The sequence below is a fragment of the Simochromis diagramma genome, unplaced genomic scaffold, assembly GCF_900408965.1.
Source record: "Simochromis diagramma unplaced genomic scaffold, fSimDia1.1 OVJJ01000216.1, whole genome shotgun sequence".
Lineage (NCBI taxonomy): Eukaryota > Metazoa > Chordata > Actinopteri > Cichliformes > Cichlidae > Simochromis > Simochromis diagramma.
Genome location: NW_024386883.1, coordinates 18735689 through 18755829, shown reverse-complemented (window position 1 = coordinate 18755829; position 20141 = coordinate 18735689). Strand labels below are relative to the sequence as shown.

The window sequence follows — 20141 nt, the reverse complement described above, 5'->3', positions numbered from 1 at the left end:
TATCAGTCAACAAGTGTTTCACAGCGCACTAAAAAGTATGAGACAAACTGTATTTTTGCTAGAAGGTAATTTGCAAAGCAGTTTTTAGTTCATGTGATGAGTGATAAAAAAGACTAAGTGCTAATGTATCGATGGGCTGCTGCTGCTGATTTTAAAGTATTTCAAATGGTGATTTAACCACATTTCACACATTGCTGTGGGATACGCTGACTCCCTGTGCTACGGGAATTTGTAGGGGCAGGTTTGACTGTTTTGGATAACAAAATGAGCCAAAGTCACACTGAAGGTGATATCACAAGACCTAAATACAGTAACTCGCAGTATTTTGCCGTAATGGAAGAATATAAAGCAATGGCGCTCTAACAGGACAAGCAAGGCAAACTGTTCTTGCCTTGTCAAATCTAAAAATAGACACAACGTAATAGTTGTCAAGGTAAAACAATCTCCTTCCATCTTAGACAGTAACGCCATAAATGTCCTCACCAGTTTGCATCCATCCTTTACTGGCTGCAGTCGGCTACTGTAGCTAAAAGCATCACTTGTTTTGTACTTATAGGAAACTGTAGCTGTCTCCGTTTTACGAGTGGTGGTTTGTGCATGTGCACTGTGGACAAACCTCTATGGTAAACTGATGGGAAGCCAGCTGCTGCTGGCTGAGCTTTCACTACTCTGAGATCTGCTGTGCTTTGTGTCGAAACAGCTAGAATGATTAGCTAAACAAGCTTCAGTGATTTAGCATCATAACAGATGGGTTTAGTTTTGCTAGCCACCTTTTTAAAAGTGTGTGATGTAGAGAAGGTAGAGGAGGATTTACAGATTATTAAACAGAATTAAGTATATAAAATGAGCTCAATCTTAAACATATGCAACAGTAATATTAATGTATTTAACGCTGATGGGGAACATTTTTCTGAAGAAGAACATTTTTTGCTAATACTTCATGCACAACTTTCCATGTTACAGTTCTAGGTGTACTGCGGTGTTTTCATCATTATTGCTTCTTGTCCTAAAGGAATGGTTTGGAAAATTCCTGCACCACTTGTCATCGTCAGTCACAGCAAGGATGTACTCACTTGCTTTACTGTGTAGACTCCCATGTTAGAAGATAAATATTGTGCTCACACCACTGCTTTTTTCATGGCTCTTAAATGGTGTGCATGAATGTAGCTGTAAGGACCATTAATAGCAAAGTCACCCATGTCTGAATGACAAAGCTTCCAGTTTAACAGCTTACTGAAGGCACAAATGTTCCGTAGCCTAATCCATGTTTAAAAAAGGGTCAAATTGCAGGATGGATGTGTGCAGTACAGTATGTACCAAGTAAGGTGTGCATTCATGCGAGTCACTTACTGGTTTGGACTGGATTTCTTTGGCATAGAGGGGTTGGAGGAACTCAGAGTCCCCCTCCAGTTTCAGGCCCTTCTCTGTTATTCTGAGGTTTCCCATCCCATCCTGTGCAGGAGACAGACACGCTCTCAGTTAGGACATTATCTTTACACACATATGTTATTTTTATTTCTACATCCAGCCAAATTGCATTACAGAAAATACCGATCACAGATGTGAATTTCAAATGAATAAAGTGTTGATGCTGCTGGAGCACAATCACTGCAACAATTACTGCTTGACAGTCTGGTATCAACAAACAGCACTTTGCACTCATTTAACATGAAAGCGTAATATTTGTGATTAAATATGCAAAGCCCAGGGTTCACTTTTTAGATCTGCATTTATTAAAATAACCCCAAATGATGGGAAAACACAGATCTGTGCGAGCTAAGGTGAAACAGACTCATTTTCCCAGAATCATCTGAGTCTGCATGCAGTTACATAAAAACAGCTTCACAGGATTCAAGGAGGACATACAGACGATACGGTAACACGATGAATTCAAGCTTTATGTATATTTTCTTCTTGTTCCAAACATCGAGTCTGAGCGTTTACACGCGCTAACCCTCTGCAGGCTGCTGTCTCCGTGTATTCTGTGCCAATATGGGGCTCAACCTTGAACAGGAGTTGCTGTGTGTGTCCAACACCTGCCACTTTATTTCTGACACCTGCAGCTTGATAACAAGCACCTGGTATTTATCTATATGGCGAGATGGCTGCGTGCGGGGGAAAAAATTAAACATCACACGCACACCTGATGGTGCGAGGAAAGATGTTATTTTGTTTCACACTCACAGAGATGCAAACTCTAAATACTGTACACAGAGCATATTAGACAAATTAAACTGTATCTCTGGGTGAGCAGCTCCTCTAATCTCTTCTAATCTTTTTTTAATGCAGTGATATTGGTTGAGACTTGACTTCAGCATTAGTAATACAAACTAAGCCATAGGCTAACATGATGTGCAGAATTCATACATACAATTGAGCAGTTTGTTTAGATATTTACAGCAAAAGGGTGTTCAGTATGTAACTGCAGCCAGTGCAAACTGACCAGAATGCCTCGAAGAACTGAATATGCAAATGACATGAGGGATATTTCCATTTCAAAGCAGGATTCTGTGATTTGCATCCAATATTGTGACAGAAATGTTAAGTTTATGCCAGGAAATAGCAGAGACAAACACTTTTACAATTCAGATGGTCAGAAAACACATTAACCTATCGGTTTTATCGGAGACTGGTGTGTGATTGGTTGCACTGGTTCTTCAGTGCAGGAAAGACAGTCACAAATCGCCCAAAATACAGCTGCACACTGTGCACTGCAGTGCTCTTACAGAACTTATATTTAAAACACACGTTTAAAAAATTGAACGTGAATAGAGTCAAATTTGATTCGCGAGTTGGCAAGACAACTTTGACCACATTACAAGCAAAGCACAGACTCTATAAGCAGGCTTTGAAAACAGGAGATAAACATTCATGTTGTAAAATTTCATCTTAATGTGGTTGGTTCAATGGTACGCATCAGTCCCACAGGTCTACAGAGCAGCCGGTGAACACCTGGCAACCCCCGGTCATCCGGTTGGTGAGTGCTGGAGGTTGTTGCTAAGCACAATGTAAGAAAGTGCTGCACCAAAACCTCAAACTTTTTGCATGTAAAGTTGCTCTAGTAGAGTCAGGGAACAGTGAAAGCCAAATGAGTCTAGTTTATGTGCATTTAAAATATGACTTTGTTAAAATAGATTGTTTGTGTTTGTGTGAATGTCTTAAATAATCAGGTCACATCTTATCTTAATGACCTTGTAGTACCACATCACCTCATTAGAGCGCTTTGCTCTCGCTCTGCAGGCCTACTTGTTGTTCCTAGAGTATTTAAAAGTAGAATGGGAGGCAGAGCCTTCAGTTTTCAGGCCCCTCTTCTGTGGAACCAGCTTCCAGTTTGGATTCAGGAGACAGACACTATCTCTACTTTCAAGATTAGGCTTCAAACCTTCCTAAACAAAGACCCACAGTTGAAACTGCGTTTTGTTTTCTTATATTAAGATATTGCAGAGATACTAAATGTGTAGTTAAAGACAGACAGAAGACAGCGAGGGGAGTTTCACTTGTCCCGTCCACTTACAGTGGATCAAAGCGAGCTGCACGTGTCTCACCACTTAAATGAGTTTGACATCGCTGTGATAGTTTGAATGCAGCGTTACGCAGTGATGCTGTAGGACTACATGTGCAAAATCTTTCTGGAAGCCACAAACATAAACTCATTAACAGTTGTGCAATTACTGCAAAGCTCCTTCCTAAACCAGTGGTGAGAGATTCCTAACTTAACGACAGCACGTGTGGAGTCACCAGCAACTGAACACCTGCTGCTTCTCTCACCCCAACCGGTCGCAGCAGATGGCCCCGCCCCTCCCTGAGCCTGGTTCTGCTGGAGGTTTCTTCCTGTTAAAAGGGAGTTTTTCTTTCCCACTGTCGCCAAAGTGCTTGCTCATAGGGGGGTCATATGATTGTTGGGTTTTTCTCTGTATGTATTATTCTAGGGTCTACCTTACAGTATAAAACACCTTGAGGCGACTGTTGTTGTGATTTGATGCTATATAAATAAAATGGAATTGAATGTGTGGAGAACACAAGAAAGAATGTTCAATACCAAAGTATTACAGAGGGAAGTCTGACTTCTTTAAATAACAAGCTAACGGAAATCTTAAACTAAAACCCGCCAATCCAGAGTAAAAATTTGTTTTAGTGTCGACTCAAAACAAGTTCAGATTGTCCCACTCTCGAAGTCCATTTACGAAACCTGCACCCACAAATGCTCATGGATACGAAACACCTGATTGGGAAATTAAGCAAGTTAAGGTGGCACAGGGCAAATACTTTACATTCTCAACAGAATCTGTGCAAACATATCTGCAAAAGTGAAATTACAAGAAATTAGTCACAAAGCAAATTCTCAAGTGCTACGAAGGAGCACAAAATACTGTCAAGGTATCTGAAACGAAACCACATCTGTTACAGTTCATCGTTCTCCTTCCGTCAGATTGTGATAAATACAACAGAAGTTGCCAATCATTCGAAGGTATTGCAGCCGGGTTACAGAGGCTTCTGTTGCCTCCGCCTGTCTACAAAGCAGAGACCAAAGGATATTAACCATTGAAGATAAGAGGAGATTTGGTGAGAGATCTGCTATTGAGCTGCTTTGATTCAAACACAACGGGCTCAGCTGACCCTTCACTTTCCATCCAGTCATTATATATATTATATGAGATTACTCACTGGATTGTCTCCAGATAAGAGGCGTCAGTGTGATAGTGAAATAAAGAAAAGAGAGAAAAAAAGCCAGCTATCTGCTCATGTGATCTCCTCCTGCAAAGACTCTTCTTTTTGTTTTCCCTCCGTCTTTTGATCCCCGGTTCCAACGAGCAAATGGAGATCAGGACCCTTGAAATCCCAAAGTAACTGAGGATGGTTTGCAAGCCTCCTCCATGTAATCCGTCCCCCCGCTGTGCAAAACGTATTAAAATTCTGGCACCACTGCAGAAACGAAGAGGTGAGTCCTGGACGTGTCACGACTGCGAATTATCCCCTGGTGGAAATCAGCGGGGCCGTTAGCGAAGGCCCACAGATGTCATTTAAACTCAATTTCTGAAACTTTGATGACGAAAGCCAACGGTAAGAAATAAGATGTGTTTATTTTCCGTCTACTACATTTTTCAGGAGCACAGGTACTCTAAGAAAGAGGTAACCAGAGATTCATGCGATGCATGTTTACTGAAATGTCCAGCAGGGGTTCGGCCCAGCGGAAGGTTTAAAATCCCTGAAGATGCATAAAGCTTAAAAATGTTGTGCTTCAGACAGTTCAGAATCTCTGTTTCTACATTTCATACATTTTCTCCTCTGCTGAGATATCAGAATACGCTCTTTCTCAGTAGGCCGACATTTAGATAAACAACTTACATGGATTTGCTTCTTTCAAACACAATGGTTGAATGTTGAGGTTCAGAAAAATTCAAACTTAATTATGGGATAAAATAATAAAATAAACTGACTCTGATGGACCTTTTGGCTTCATCAGAAATGAATGTAAAGTCCATTCAAGAGCCAGTAATCATACTGATGGCAGTGTTACTCACCACCAGGGGTGTAATGAGTAAGGTTATACCTGAGTTTTGTGCATTTCTCTAACTTTGGTTTTTGGTTATGATCCAGTCTCATTCAAGTGGTCGAGCCTGAGGAAAAATAATTTTATGAACTCTATTATTCTGATATATTTCCGGTTTACCATCAAAGCCCCCCACGCCTAACTATTAATTAAAAAGCATGAGGTCATAGTTTATTAGACTATAACTGCAATCAGACTTTATGGAATTTTGCCTGTAACATGTATTTACACAGATACTCTTTACTGCTGGCTCTTGGACTGTAAGAACAACCTGCTTGGTTATACTGTGCATACTATATATATTGTATATGCATCTATGGCAGGACCATACATCAAACATGGATCTGTAGCTTCAGGGTCTGATAAGTGTGGAGCCCCTCTGATGACATGGTCCAAAAAATAAATAAATTGTGGCCACAAAATACTACTTCGTGCCCTCGAAATAGTATAACGTGCCCACAAAATACTTATTTGTGGCCACGCAATACTATTTCGAGGGCACGAAATAGGTATAACGTGCGCACGAAATGCTCAATTTGTGGGCACGAATTGGGTATAACGTGGCAACGAATTACGCATTTGTGGCATCGAAATAGATAACGTGCGCACATCATATTGATACAATTCATGGACAGCTGCGTAGAGACATAAGCATAAGAGTAGGCTAAACCTATACATCATGGACAGAGACAGTCTGATTGAGTTTGATTTTAAGCTGGGAATGAGCTACAAATGCATTTTGAAAAAGCCTGCACTGCAAGGAACCATTATTACGGAGAGACATTTAAACAGGATATTGAAAGCCCAGTTGCTTTACAGACTTAAGTACGACCTGGACGCCGGGATAGATTTTATTGTCAACCAACTGCAAGGGCCTGGGAAGGATCACGGTTATCGGTCAAGTGTTTCATAGGCACAAATTAGCATTTCGTGTGCACGTTATACCTATTTCGTGCCCACGAAGTAGTATTTTGTGGCCACAATTTATTTATTTTTAGGGCCATGTCATCAGAGGGGCTCCGTAGATAAGTGATATGGATGTGCCTGAAACCTTCATTTTTCTTTTTATGTGACCACCAGGGGGCAACGCCTGTGGTATTGGGGTCTATGGGAAAATGGCCGTTGCTCTTAATGCGCAGTAAACATTTTCCTGACCAGTTCAATTGCTTGTTTTAAGACTTATTATATAAAAAGCTGTTTATTTTGTGAATTATAGTCCCTAACACAGTCAGAAAGGGGGATGAAGCAGTAAGTGTTTACCAAGCATACAGTGGCCCCTGATTCCACAGCCTGGTTTCAATGAGGTTGAGCAAAGCTGGAGGATTTCTACACATGTGATTTCCTTCTTTTACATACGTTATGTTGAGAACATAAATTAATCTTGTGGGAAGATTGGATACAACACAAATTTTGTGTAATTCAGTTTAGTTGTATTTGCATAGCGCCAAATCAAACAACAGTTGCCACAAAATGCTAATGTTAGCTGTTTGGCTAGTTAACAGCTAACAGTTGCCACAAAGTGCTAATGTTAGCTGTTTGGCTAGTTAACAGCTAACAGTTGCCACAAAGTGCTAATGTTAGCTGTTTGGCTAGTTAACAGCTACGAATCATTTGTAGACACTGAGGTTACAACTTGGTGTTGTGACATAGTTTAGCATTTATGCATATTCAATTCTTGTATTAAGTAAAGAAGAATTGGACACTATGTGCAGTCTAAGGCTAAATAAGTTATAAAAGTTGATAAAATGTGGCAGCTAGTGCTGGTAAACCCTGTTATATCATCACAGCATGGGTCTATTAAAATTCACACCCTATACAAGGAAGTATGCAGTAACATAGTGTACTATGTGGACATGTCCAAAGAGAAGTATCCCAGTGAGACACAGTATCAGAATCATTACAGCTGCAGAGGGAGATAGGGGTCGCTAAACAAACCGTTTAATACGAGTATGTTTATGTATTAGTTCGCTATCAGAGTTCAACTGTCTCAGCACCACAGAGAGACTAAAAGCTGGGCTGAGTTTGAAATCAGTTCCTTTTTATTCTACACTACACCACATTGGCTGCTTCTAAATGTGAAATACATGCTTTATATAGTATCCATAACATATGCACTACCCACACTTCAGGATTCAAGGAAATAACTTTGAACGTAACCTCGTCTCGACTCTTTCAGGGGGAACAAGAGACACAAAATCCTCAGTCTGTGTTCGTGACTCTGCTTTTGTTCTTTCAATTCAAGCCAAGTATTCTGCAAATGACAAAGTCTCCCTGCTGCCACTGTTTTAACCAAGCAGTTTTAATGGTTCACATTATGGGTGAAAGACTCCAAGCTGTCATAGCTGTGATACAAGAACTGCAGGACAAAAGCAACAATTTAAATTTCAGACGTATTTTTGGATATATGAAGCCGCACCGACGAGGTGACTCAGGTGGTTATCTGTGCAGCCATGTTCGATGTGACATCATTCTTTCTATAAGATGGAAGTTGAAATCTAATTCTTCACCTTTCTGAAAAACTGCAGTTCGACTCGCCTCACCTTTTCCTTTTTTATTCTCTGCAGTGAGCAGTGCACTGCAGCCGGCACAGCGAGCCATGAATAATTCAGGATGGCTCTGACCAGGACAGAGGCCTCTGAACACTCAGGTGTGCCTTCTTACCGCTTCTCTCCTACCCTCTACCCTCGTCTCCCATTGTTCTCTTCTTCGTTGCGATTCGCAGTTTGACATTAATCATCTTCTTGCAATCCTGCCCCTTGCTCAGGCCCCGTGCTGATCATCCTGTTTGTCACTTTTAGATACCTCTGGCTACGTGGTTTTTCCTGGCCCCTGCCTGCCACTCTTTTATTTTTACTGTCACTCGATATTTCTACCTGAACTGCAATAATACATTTTCTTCCATTACATCCATTCATTCTCTTCACCTCTGTCCCTCCTTGTCTGCCGCTTGAACTGAAAGGTGCTGCTACTCAGGCGGCATGAAATCTAAAGTAACCTGCTGTCAGAGCCAAACGAACAGAGCAGATTATGACACGATTCAGACGGCAGCCGTTGCTTTGACAATAACGCCTAAACTGTTCAACAACACTGAGAATATCACTAAGAATACTCAGCATCTATAATTTTATCTCAGAGCTGCTGCTGTTGACTATTTAAATGCTATTTAATGTGCACCAACAGCCTTCACAGTACGACTGCTTATTTTTTTTTATTCAGTTTCCAGATATTTTTACTTCCATCATGAAGTCATCACCCTGAAGCCAACCAAAATATGCTCTCCATGTTCACGGCTCTTGGTCATCAGTAGCTTTTTGGGGAATGTGCAGCAAAAACTATTTAATTAAAGCAAAACTTCAGTAAAACAATGATCGGCTTTATGTGCCAGCAACATGAAATGCATTTCTAATGCACCCTTTCCAAATCAAATGGAGAGAATTCAAGATACTCAGTGGATAGCACCAGTTTAGGAGAAGCTTTTGACACAGTAACATGTTAATATTTCAGCAGTAGATCGGCATTTTGTGAGCAATTTTATGCCCAATAAACAAGCCTGTCATCCATGGGAGGATCTGCCAGTCCTACTTTCTCAAAAGACCACAAGCAGCTCGACAGCAACGTTACCATCAGCTACCATTATTGCCAAATCCAAAGGAATTACACGCTGTTGGCTCAATGCATTTTGCTTCTCTGGGGTCTGAAAGCCACCACTCGCCTGTATTTGATGCAATCTATAATCAATGGTATACTGTAACTGTAATCAGGAGTTTCTGGGGATTTTTAAAAAGGTAAATTGATTAAATTTATATATAGTAATACCATTTTAACAGTAAGATTTAATAAATATGACATTTTTATCCAACTTTTATTTAAAAACTCATTATAGTAATAATAAGTTTCTTTCTTTCTAAGTTAGATGTCAAAAGCCATATTTCAGCTATGATCACAAATTAACAGCCTAGTGCAGTTAACAACAGTACATTTGCATTGTAGCAGTTTGACTACATTTATAGGTAATTTCATTGTTTTCGTGCGTAAAAAAAACTTTTATTTAAAAAATAACAGACAGCTAACGTTGATTAGGGTTGTTAACATTAATTTTAGTAACTTATTTCTATTTTTCTGGCATCCAGACTACAGATTTTTTTCCCCTTTTACACTGCAGGTCTCTTATTGAAAAAGAGTGCACGTCATTAAGAGTGAAAGCTGGGGTTGGGTTACAAAGCAGCTTGCAGAGGCAGCAGGATCCCTGAGAAGACTAAAACAACTAAACGAAATGTGAGATTTGGCAGAACTGGTGTTAAGATTAGCTGCTGAATGGGTTCAACTTCACACACTTCACTTTTTTTCTCTTTGTAAAACATTTGTTATTTAAAAATCATGTAAGTATAAAATGTAGGAAGAGTAAAATCAAAGCTCTCAATCATAACATCGAATCAGTGTTCTCAGAAGTTAAACCAGGTGAGCTGCAGGAATATTTGCCTACATTTCAGATAAACCTGCCCATCAATTTATGCTGTTTAAACTGTCGGTGGCAACCTTTAGCTCTTAGCTTGTGTCTTATTTCCCTTACTTTTGTGAGGCCGTGACAGATTTGTATATAACTCATCAGACATATACTGAGCTCCCTCCGTGTCCAGGACTCTCCTTATCTTAATCCCTTTTTTTGCTCTTTGTTCCTTTCTCTCTCCACAGCATTTGCTGCAATAAGGACTAAACTGATCTCCACTCAGCCCAGCATTCCCTCCACTGTCACCTCCCCATAAGCCTGATCGTTATTGAGAATATATTGTTTTTCGTGCGTGTTTACTTGTTTCATTGAGAATGTGTGCTATAGCCATGGCTTCTCTGTTTACCTGGACCTGTGTTGGTGTATAAGCGCAGGAAGAAATGTCTGTCTTGCAAATAACATTTGTGCCTCTCTTATTCTCCAGATTTATTTGGCCCAGCTGTGTGCTACAGCAGAGACAGAGAGGGGATGATGACAAGGAAGGGGGAGAGGAGCAGCGAGGAGAACAGGCACATATAAAGACTGATGTAACACTGGATCTTCTCTCTGCTCATATCTGTCCTCTTATCTGTATCCTATTTCTCTATCCACACCATCTCTCTCTGTCTGTCGTGCTCCTGCTTCTCCTTCACCGAAGCAGATGTCTTCAAAGAGCCAGTAGTCGCTGCTGTCAATAATGTGGAGCTCTTGGCCTATTATTGAGCGTCTGCATCGATATGCATCAAGCCACCACCCGAGGCTAAAGCAAATATAGCCGTCTCTGGGGGAAATACTACAAGGAGCGAGACTTTTTGTATACCACCGAGCTAATCACACTTCTGCATGCTTAAAAGTAAAAGCTGCGTTTGAATACTCCTACACAGGACAAGTTATTCTGGGATCAAGTGCTGCACAGTTCAGTGCTACACTTGAAGAAAACTAGGCCCATAATAAAGACGATAAGATGCATTGCCAGAGGGTACGTTAATGTAGGTGGATACTTTATTTTTCTGTTTTCAATAAACAGAAAATATAAACTCTTCTTTTATTCTCACAGAGTGTGACGAGCAAACATCAGGAGCTGTGAAATACAGAAACACTTGTCCTGTACATGTCTACAGTAAGTGCTCTCCTCTGCCTACAAACAGGATCAGAAGTCAGTGACAAACAACAACCCAGTAAGAGAGAACTTGTGTAACTGGATCTAACTAAGCTCCAACAAAGAGGCTTTTTAAAATATTTTTGGCTAAATGTAACCTCACTACATTTGGTGTGGTATGTTCTTTGTCTCCACTAATACTTCAGTTGAATTCTCCATTTAGAGCCTGAGGTTTTAAACTGGATACACTTAAATTATTTGGTAATTCTACATCGGCAGGTATGAACATGAAGTCATTCGTCTCTCTGAGCTAGCCCTGCGATGCACTGTAACCTGTCCTGGTGTACCCAGCATCTTTCCCATGACAGGTGGGATAGCTTCCAGCCACCCCCAGGACCCTGAATTAGAAAAGCAGTTGAGGGAATGGCTTGATAGATTGTAGGCAGAGGATGCCAGCTACACTTCTATCAGTACTACTACTGGGTTGGACTCCCTTTTGCTTTCAGAACTGCCTTTAATCTTTTTGGCAAAGATCTAACAAGGTGTTGGAAACATTCCTCTTGATGGCACCACACAGTCCTTGCATGCTTCGTGTTGTTTACACCACATTCTGACCCTACCATCTGAATGTTGCTGCAGAAATTGAGATTCATCAGACCAGGCAATACTTCTTCCAGGTTTGGTGAAGCCGTGTGAACTGTAGCCCACGTTTCCTGTTCTTTGTTGATATAGGTAGAAACCATTCAGGTCTCCTGCTGCTGTAAACCATCTGCTCATAGGTCTGACGTGTTGTGGGTTGATGGTTCCTTTTCTGCGTCTTTGCTGTAATGAGTTCATTATTTGAGTTATTGTTGCCTTCAGATTGGTTTGAAGCAGTTTGACCATTTTCTGCAGTAGAAATATTTTCATCCTTTTGGACCATGGTCGTGTGGGAAGATCCCAGCATATCAGCAGTTTCCGCAATATTCACAGTAGACTGTCTGACACCAACAACCAGCCGCAATCAGAGCCACAAAAATCACCTTTCTTAAACATTCTGATGCTCGGCTTGAACTTTAACTTCAGGTTGTTTGGCCTTTTCTACGTGCGTGTGACTGGCTAACTAGATATTTGCATTAGTAAGTGCCTGATGAGTGTGCAAATCACCACTGATAACAGCTGAAAACTACCACTTAATGGGCTGATAACCTTTGAAACAAGTGCAAAGGCAGGTCATTGGTATAAACAAAGCAAAGCTCACAAGCAGACTGTTCTTAGTTACACAATCCAAGTTCAGAAGGCAGATCTGAAGGACCCACAGTGATGGCAGCAGAAAGAGATCAAACTTGGAGTTTAATATTAATGCAAGTTTGTGTAAGTGCATTTGCTCCCAAAAGGCAAAAATGATAACATTGGTTCCTCTTCACGGGGCGTCTTGTGTAAGGTTAAACCTGACAAAAACAGGGTACCTGGGCGTGAGGAGTGGGTCATCAACTAATTGTAAGCTCTGTGTTTTGATCCCCAGCTTCAGGACATTGAATAATAAATAGATGCACTGGGATCAATTTTTCCCTCGACTCGTCCATTTATGTGCACAAATGTGTGCATAACAGATAAAGTGCTGTATGCACAGAACAAAGCGCCCTATGAATGCGTGCATGAATGGGTGAATTTGGCTTGAAGTGTGAAGTGCTTTAAGCGGTCGATAAGAGAAGTGCTATATAAATACATTCCATTTACCTTATCAGTGTTTGTTTGCCGTAACCACAGTTTTTCTCTGGCCTTAATCAAACTGGACTTTCCATTTGCCAATAAAGTAGAAAGCTTACACTACAAACAAAAACTTTGGCCATCAGAACAATCTGAAAGATGCTATGTTCACAGTATTTTCTGCACACAGCAGCAGCAGTGGCTTCAAATAATCGACTGACCCGAAACTGACTGTGGCAGCAAAGATACACAGGGTGAGTCCTCCCATTTCAGGGCAAATCAGGCTGCGTTTCTTGGCTCCATCAGAAGAGGCCTTTGAAACAGGACTTCAGACAATCTAGCCCCTGAGCAGGGACGCAGCAAGAGACAAAACAAACCCTTTCATGAATTTGTTACAGTCAGGGTGAAAACGGTAAAAGCCCAACAAATCTGAGCTACAGGTTCTCGGGAACTTATACTGTCCACCACAATATGCTGAAACCTTGTCTGCACAGGCTGCTTTGCTCATAATCCTTGTTTAGTATTTATTTATCATTAAATAGCTGCCTGTGTAAACCATGTCTTTCAGGTGGAATTTGAGTCTTAATTCTTTACTTAATTCCACATCGGCTAATAATAATAAATATCTCAAATGTGAAACCGCAAAGCATTCTTGCTTCAGGGATACGCTTTTCTCATCAATTTCTAATGTGACGAACAACAAAATCCCACAAACTAGGTGAGGGGACAAATGTCACAATCACACTTCCAGAAGAAAAGTTTGAAGTCTGGTCACATTTTACTTTTCATTTTGACTCTGTACCCCACCTCTCACCCTGACAGTCGAGAAAGGCTTCAGTGGTTAACTGGATGGACAGTTAGATGGATGGATTGTAGGTAGAGGTGGATATTCCCAGACACCTCAGTATATATCATCACATTACTTCACTAACGATGACATTATTGTGATTTTTTACATTTTTCAATATGCTGAGTAATGCAATAACATTTATTGATTCCCCTTTTCAACTGCCAATTATATCCTCAACACTAAAATTTGTTCAATTCAATATATTAACTTATCTCAGTTCAGCTAGTTTAAAGCAGATTAACACTGTGATTCAAACCTGCTATAATGTTGTCATAAGACAGAGTCACTCTGTCTGGGATTGAATGGGGTCAAGCTGGCACTCACGCGCAACCTGTTTCTGATAATTCAGCTATTAACTGTGAAAAATCACATATGTATACATATTTAAATAGCCTACTCTATATAACTTGTCCATGCTCTTAAACTTTCTTTTATTATTGTGTTTATTTCCTGTTTTTATGCCTGTCTGATTTGCTCTGTACAGTGTCCTTGGGTGTTTTGAAAGGTGCTTTTAAACAAAATGTATTATTATGATTATGATTATTGTTATTTGTTTCTGTCTACACAAACACAAATCCAAATTTAACAGAAGCGCACATATAACAATTACATTTATGTTAAACAACCTTCCTGTTCTGCAGCAAGGTTGTTTAACATAACATACATTTTTTTGGTTGAGTTGATTTAGCATAGAATAGAATAGAATAGAATAGAATAGAATAGCCCTTTATTGTCATTGTACATGTACAACAAACCAACTGTGCACTAATGTAAGTTTGCTCAGACGCTATCTCAGGATTTTGGTGATGTTCTCTCTCGTTCACAGTATTTTGACCCCCGACCCTAATGGATTGATGGCTATGTATCCCATGACACTGATGATACCAGTGGAGCACTTTTGCCCACGGTCTCTTCACATGTGTTTCAGATGCTGAGGGATTTCTATTGAACTCTGTTTTTTAACTGCAGGTAGAAAATCAAAGGCTGAGGTGCACCAAGTGTGCAACAACGCTGACTGGCCGTGACCGAGCACCATTATGTAGCCAGGTGAAAACCATTATGTGGTCGCCACCTTACGACAGGGAAGAACTGTGTTTATTGTCTTATTAACCAACATAAACCTGCTTATGTTTCAAATGCAAAAGAAAGAGCCCTCCGGCCGGCTGGGAGCCCACTCGGAGAGTAAAATTTAAGCACCTTCGGACAGCAGCAATGTGTTTCCTGCAATCCATTCCCTCTACACTCCCGCATCACTGAGTGCTCTTTCAATCAGCCTCCGTTGTCCCCGTGTGGCTGCCAGGAGCCAACATGGCCAAACTCCAAACTAATACATTTTCCAATTGATCTATTTGATAACAACAACAACAAAAAGTTTTCCCTTCTGTCCTACAGTGTGAGCAAAGCACCGCCTGGCGCAGCATCGCTTTGAGGCCGCTCGCTTTCTCTCGTTCCACAGGTGATAGCTGCAGCGTCATGTAGCTACACACTGTGATGGCTATCAGTGGAATTGGCTTTGAGATTGCTCTCCGCAGTGAACCCCCCGCTCCTCTGATTGAGGCCCTCGACGCATCGCCACATCATCCATCAATGGGATGGGAAAGCAGATGGGGGCGGAGGTTCGGTGGAGAGTGAACCCAAGAATGAAAGATGAAAGAAAGGAGTGCAGGAGGGAGGGCTGATAAAGTCGGGGACAGATAAGACTGGGTAAAATAGATAGATAAACACAGAGAGCAAGATAAGGGTAAAGAGAAAATGAGCGCGAATGCGAGGAGAGGCAATGTGCCGGAGCGCAAATGAGGTGAAACATGCTGACTGGAAGTGAAGTCGAGAGAGGAGAGAGAAGGGGAGGAGAGGGAGATCACACGAAGACAAGAGGAGGAAAAAGAAATAAACGTGGGAAAAAGGGGACGAGCAGCCAGAGTGTTCATGTCCACACTAATGTGGATGAGTCTGAAATGCCATCTTTTTCTCTCTGTTTGGGTATTCCATCCAATTTAAACCACTGCTTTCCAAATCTTAGCAGTTCACAAAAGCTCTCTAAGGTATAAAACACCACACAATGCAGTCTGGAAGGAGGCAGGAGAGCTTTCTGAAACCACTCCACTGTGATTGCCTTTAAAGCTTTTACAAACACACATCACCCCTCGTTTCATTATACAGGGTGGGCCGTTTATATGGATACACCGTAATAACATGGGAATGGTTGGTGATATTAAAGTCCTGTTTGTGGCACATTAGTATATGTGAGGGGGCAAACTCCTCAAGATGGGTGGTGACCATGGTGGCCATTTAGAAGTCGGCCATCTTGGATACAACTTTTGTTTTTTTCAATAGGAAGAGGGCCATGTGACACATCAAACTTATTGGTAATGTCACAAGAAAAACAATGGTGTGCTTGGTTTCAACGTAACTTTATTCTTTAATGAGTTATTTACAAGTTTCTCTTTGTTCACAGCCATTGACATGTCGAAGAGGTTAACATGTGAGGAGCGGATCGAAATTGTGTTGATATCTGGTGAACGCAGTAACCGGGTCATTGCAGCAGATTTCTATGCAAGACAGCCTACGAGACCACCCATCTCCCGTGCTACAGTTAGCAAACTGCTTGCTAAGTTCCGTGAAACTGGTTCAGTGTTGGATTTGCCAAAATGTGGACGCAAGAAAACTGTCACTAATGAAGAAACATCAGTGGCTGTCCTAGCTTCATTCAGCAAGAGCCCACAGCGTAGCACTCGCCGCATGTCACTGGAGAGTGGCATTAGTCGAACATCCCTTCGGCGGATATTAGCTACTCACAAATGGCACCCTTACAAACTCCAGCTACTGCAGCATCTCAGCGAGGACGACCCAGATCGGCGCACAGAATTTGCAGAATGGGCAAAACAAAAATTGGAACAGGGCCCTCAGTTCACGCAGAAGATTTTGTTCAGTGATGAGGCAAACTTTTATGTGAATGGTGAAGTTAACAAACAAAACCACCGCTTTTGGTCTGACACCAACCCACATTGGATGGATCCCTCCAAGACTGCTGGAACAACAAAAGTGATGGTTTGGTGTGGTATATGGGGTACAACGATAGTGGGTCCATTCTTCATCAATGGAAACCTCAAGGCCACTGGATATTTGAAATTGCTACATGATGATGTGTTTCCCTCTTTATGCACTGAAGCTGGCACGTTCCCTGAGTTTTTCCAGCAGGATGGTGCACCACCACATTATGGGTGCCAGGTCCGAGCATTCCGAGATGAACAGTTTCCTGGAAAGTGGATTGGTCGTCGTGGGCCAGTTGAATGACCCCCAAGGTCTCCCGATCTGATCCCCTTAGACTTTTATCTTTGGGGTCATCTGAAGGCAATTGTCTGTGGTGTGAAGATACGAGATGTGCAGCACCTGAAACTACGGATACTGGATGCCCGTGCTGGCATTTCTCCTGCGGTGTTGCTATCAGTGTGTGAAGAGTGGGAGAAGAGGGTTGCACTGACAATCCAACACAATGGGCAGCACATTGAACACATTTTATAAGTGTTCAGAAACTTGTAAATAACTCATGAAAGAATAAAGTTACGTTGAAACCAAGCACACCATTGTTTTTCTTGTGACATTACCAATAAGTTTGATGTGTCACATGGCCCTCTTCCTATTGAAAAAACAAAAGTTGTATCCAAGATGGCCGACTTCTAAATGGCCACCATGGTCACCACCCATCTTGAGGAGTTTGCCCCCCCACATATACTAATGTGCCACAAACAGGACTTTAATATCACCAACCATTCCCATGTTATTACGCTGTATCCATATAAATGGCCCACCCTGTAGTTTGTGAGGAAGATTTATTGAAATATGCAAACATGCATGGAAATACAGTTTGTAAGGCAAAACAGAGTTTGAGGAATTCTAAGAAGCTTCAAAGTCGGCGTGACCACATTTATTCATCAGCACAGTCTGAACTGTGAATAGTTCTCCAGGCTTCTTGAAGGACATTCAAACACTTCGTTTGATGTTTCCTTTGTTCTGTTTTCTGTTGAGATGATGTCCAGTATACTTCAGGTCCAGACTGTGGGGAGGCCACGACTGATGTGTTTCTACTCAGGTATGTTTTTACTGCACAGTGTGTTTGGTTTTGCAGTTTTGCATGGTTTGTGTTTGACATGGCAGAGCCTCCACCATAGATGCTCACTGTTGTACCTCTCTCCACACAGACTGATGACAATTTGAACCACATGTCACATTTCATCACTCCATCAGACCTGTTGCCACTAATTTCCAGTCCAACCTCAGCTCTTTTACCGCGTTTTCCTTCCTTAAGAACGGCCTCTTGACAGACACCTTTTTTCTGACGAGGGGGCCAGGGAACAATAGGATCAGCTGAAGGGTCAAATGCATCTCTCAGGTCGTGTGTCGGGTCTTTGATGGATTCCTTCCTGTTTTTTTTAAGGACACAACTTTCAGATACTGTCGATCTGCAGTAAACAGACTTTAGGCCTCTATTTCTGTTAGTTAATCTAAAGTATTTTGACAGTATGCAACTTTTATTACTTTGAAATTACTGTTAGATGCTATAACGCTATAGCCAACGTTATCTTTCTAATAGCTGCTTATGCATAGACACAAGGATACTGTGCAGACTCACAGAACTAGTAGCACAACATTTAGATTCTTACTTTTGGGTGATCTAACTGCTATCATTGTAATTCTGTAATTTATTTTAACAAATAGTCCTCTTTATATTAACTTTCCATACTAGTGTAGAAAGGAACCTAATGGAAAAACACATGTCTCTTGCCATCCTCTGCAGGCTCAGTTTGATGCTAATGTAGAAATCATTAACTTTCTGAATTATAAATCATAAAAGATTGAATGTTTGTGAGGGCACCATATGAATTTTAGGATTGTTGGCAGATTGTCAGCACATTTAATGAAAGTCACCATTTCCCCTACATAAGAATAATTTCCTTGCAAACAGCGTAAAAGCATCTATTTGCTCTCATTAAAAGATAACGAGCACAGGCAGGAACAGGTGAAAGTGTTGCTAGTCTTCTCAGAGACTCAGTCTCTGCTCCCTGTGCCTGCGGCTGTCAGTGTCACAGGCCGATAGATTTCCTATTAACTTCATCTTCATCTGGGATGGATGGCGTGGCCCTCCGAGGCCAATGGCAGCGCACCATCAAGGTCTTCACACTGACAGTGATTGACGTGTGAATACACACGCCTGCAGGCTCGCTGTGCTGGATAAGAGACACATCGAAGAGGGTGGCTTCTACACAAGATGCCACGCGGCCAGTGGATTTACAGACGCAGACAAGCAAGGCTGTATTATTCGCAGCACACAGTTGGTGATATGAAAACAGCTGCAAGTTGAAGCAGTTTAATCTGACACAAGCTGACATTCTGCAGGACAACAGTTGCTGACCTGATTAGTCTCTGATTGCAGGAATGACATTGTAGGGCTAATTAGGGCCAATTAGGTGCAACTACTCTGCATTCATCAAAGGGCTTTATAAGGTTAAGGAAATGGAAACTATTTTAATATTTAGATTTGCTTCTCAAAAGAGAAAGAGACAGAATGTTTCTCTCATATTAGCTACTCCAGTTAAGTCAAATTCAAAATCCTGCTCCTCACATACAAGGTCTTAAATAATCAGGCCCCATCTTATCTTAACGACCTTATAGTTCCACATCACCCTATTAGAGCACTTCGCTCCCGCACTGCAGGCTTACTTGTTGTTCCTAGAGTATTTAAAAGTAGAATGGGAGGGGGAGCCTTTTAAGATCAGGCTTCAAACTTTCCTTTTTGCTAAAGCATATAGTTAGGGCTGGATCAGGTGACCCTGAATCCTCCCTTAGTTACACTGCAATAGGTGTAGGCTGCTGGGAGATTCCCATGATGCACTGAGTGTTTCTCCTCACAACACTAACACCATGCAACCAAGTGAACGCCAGCTCAGTTTCCTCTTACACTTTCTCACTCTTTTCACCTTCAAATGTTGCAGTGATGGTGAGTATCCATAGGGATAAAAGTACTCAACACACACACACACACACACACAGAGTTATGAATAAATTGTGACAGTCATCATAGTGGTGCAATTATCTGCTGATTATTAAGTAATTACTGCGGGCTAATTGGAAGCGGTTATTGTTTTTATGGTTCTCGGAGCAGCTTTGTGTCAGAGTTTCATCAAAGCCAGAAACGAGGATCGGTCACTGTCACAGCCACGACCACAGCAGTTTACTGCCAAATGGGAAGATGCAATCATGTGCCGCTGCAGTGCTGCTAAATGATGATTACGAGGTCCCACAGGCCGACTCCAAAAGCGAGACAATCCATGTAGACTTACATTTTAATATGCAGAAACATTACAGGAGAAATAAACACCTTCATAACGTCTGTATGGAAGATGATTTTCTTATACACTCCCACATTTCAACCTTACTAAGTCTTGAAGTTGTGCATTATTTGAAGTGT

The 20141-nt window shown here is 41.4% G+C and overlaps 1 protein-coding gene across 7 annotated transcripts in view; it reads right to left on the bottom strand.

Annotated features, from left to right (window-relative positions):
* Window positions 1–20141, bottom strand: part of sgcd (sarcoglycan, delta (dystrophin-associated glycoprotein)) — a 399067-nt gene that overhangs the window by 97193 nt on the left and 281733 nt on the right. For all 7 annotated transcript variants that reach the window (XM_040032548.1, XM_040032550.1, XM_040032549.1 and 4 more), the window contains one exon: window positions 1351–1452. In XM_040032548.1, the coding sequence (XP_039888482.1) occupies window positions 1351–1452 (102 nt within the window). The remainder of the gene's footprint in view (window positions 1–1350; window positions 1453–20141) is intronic.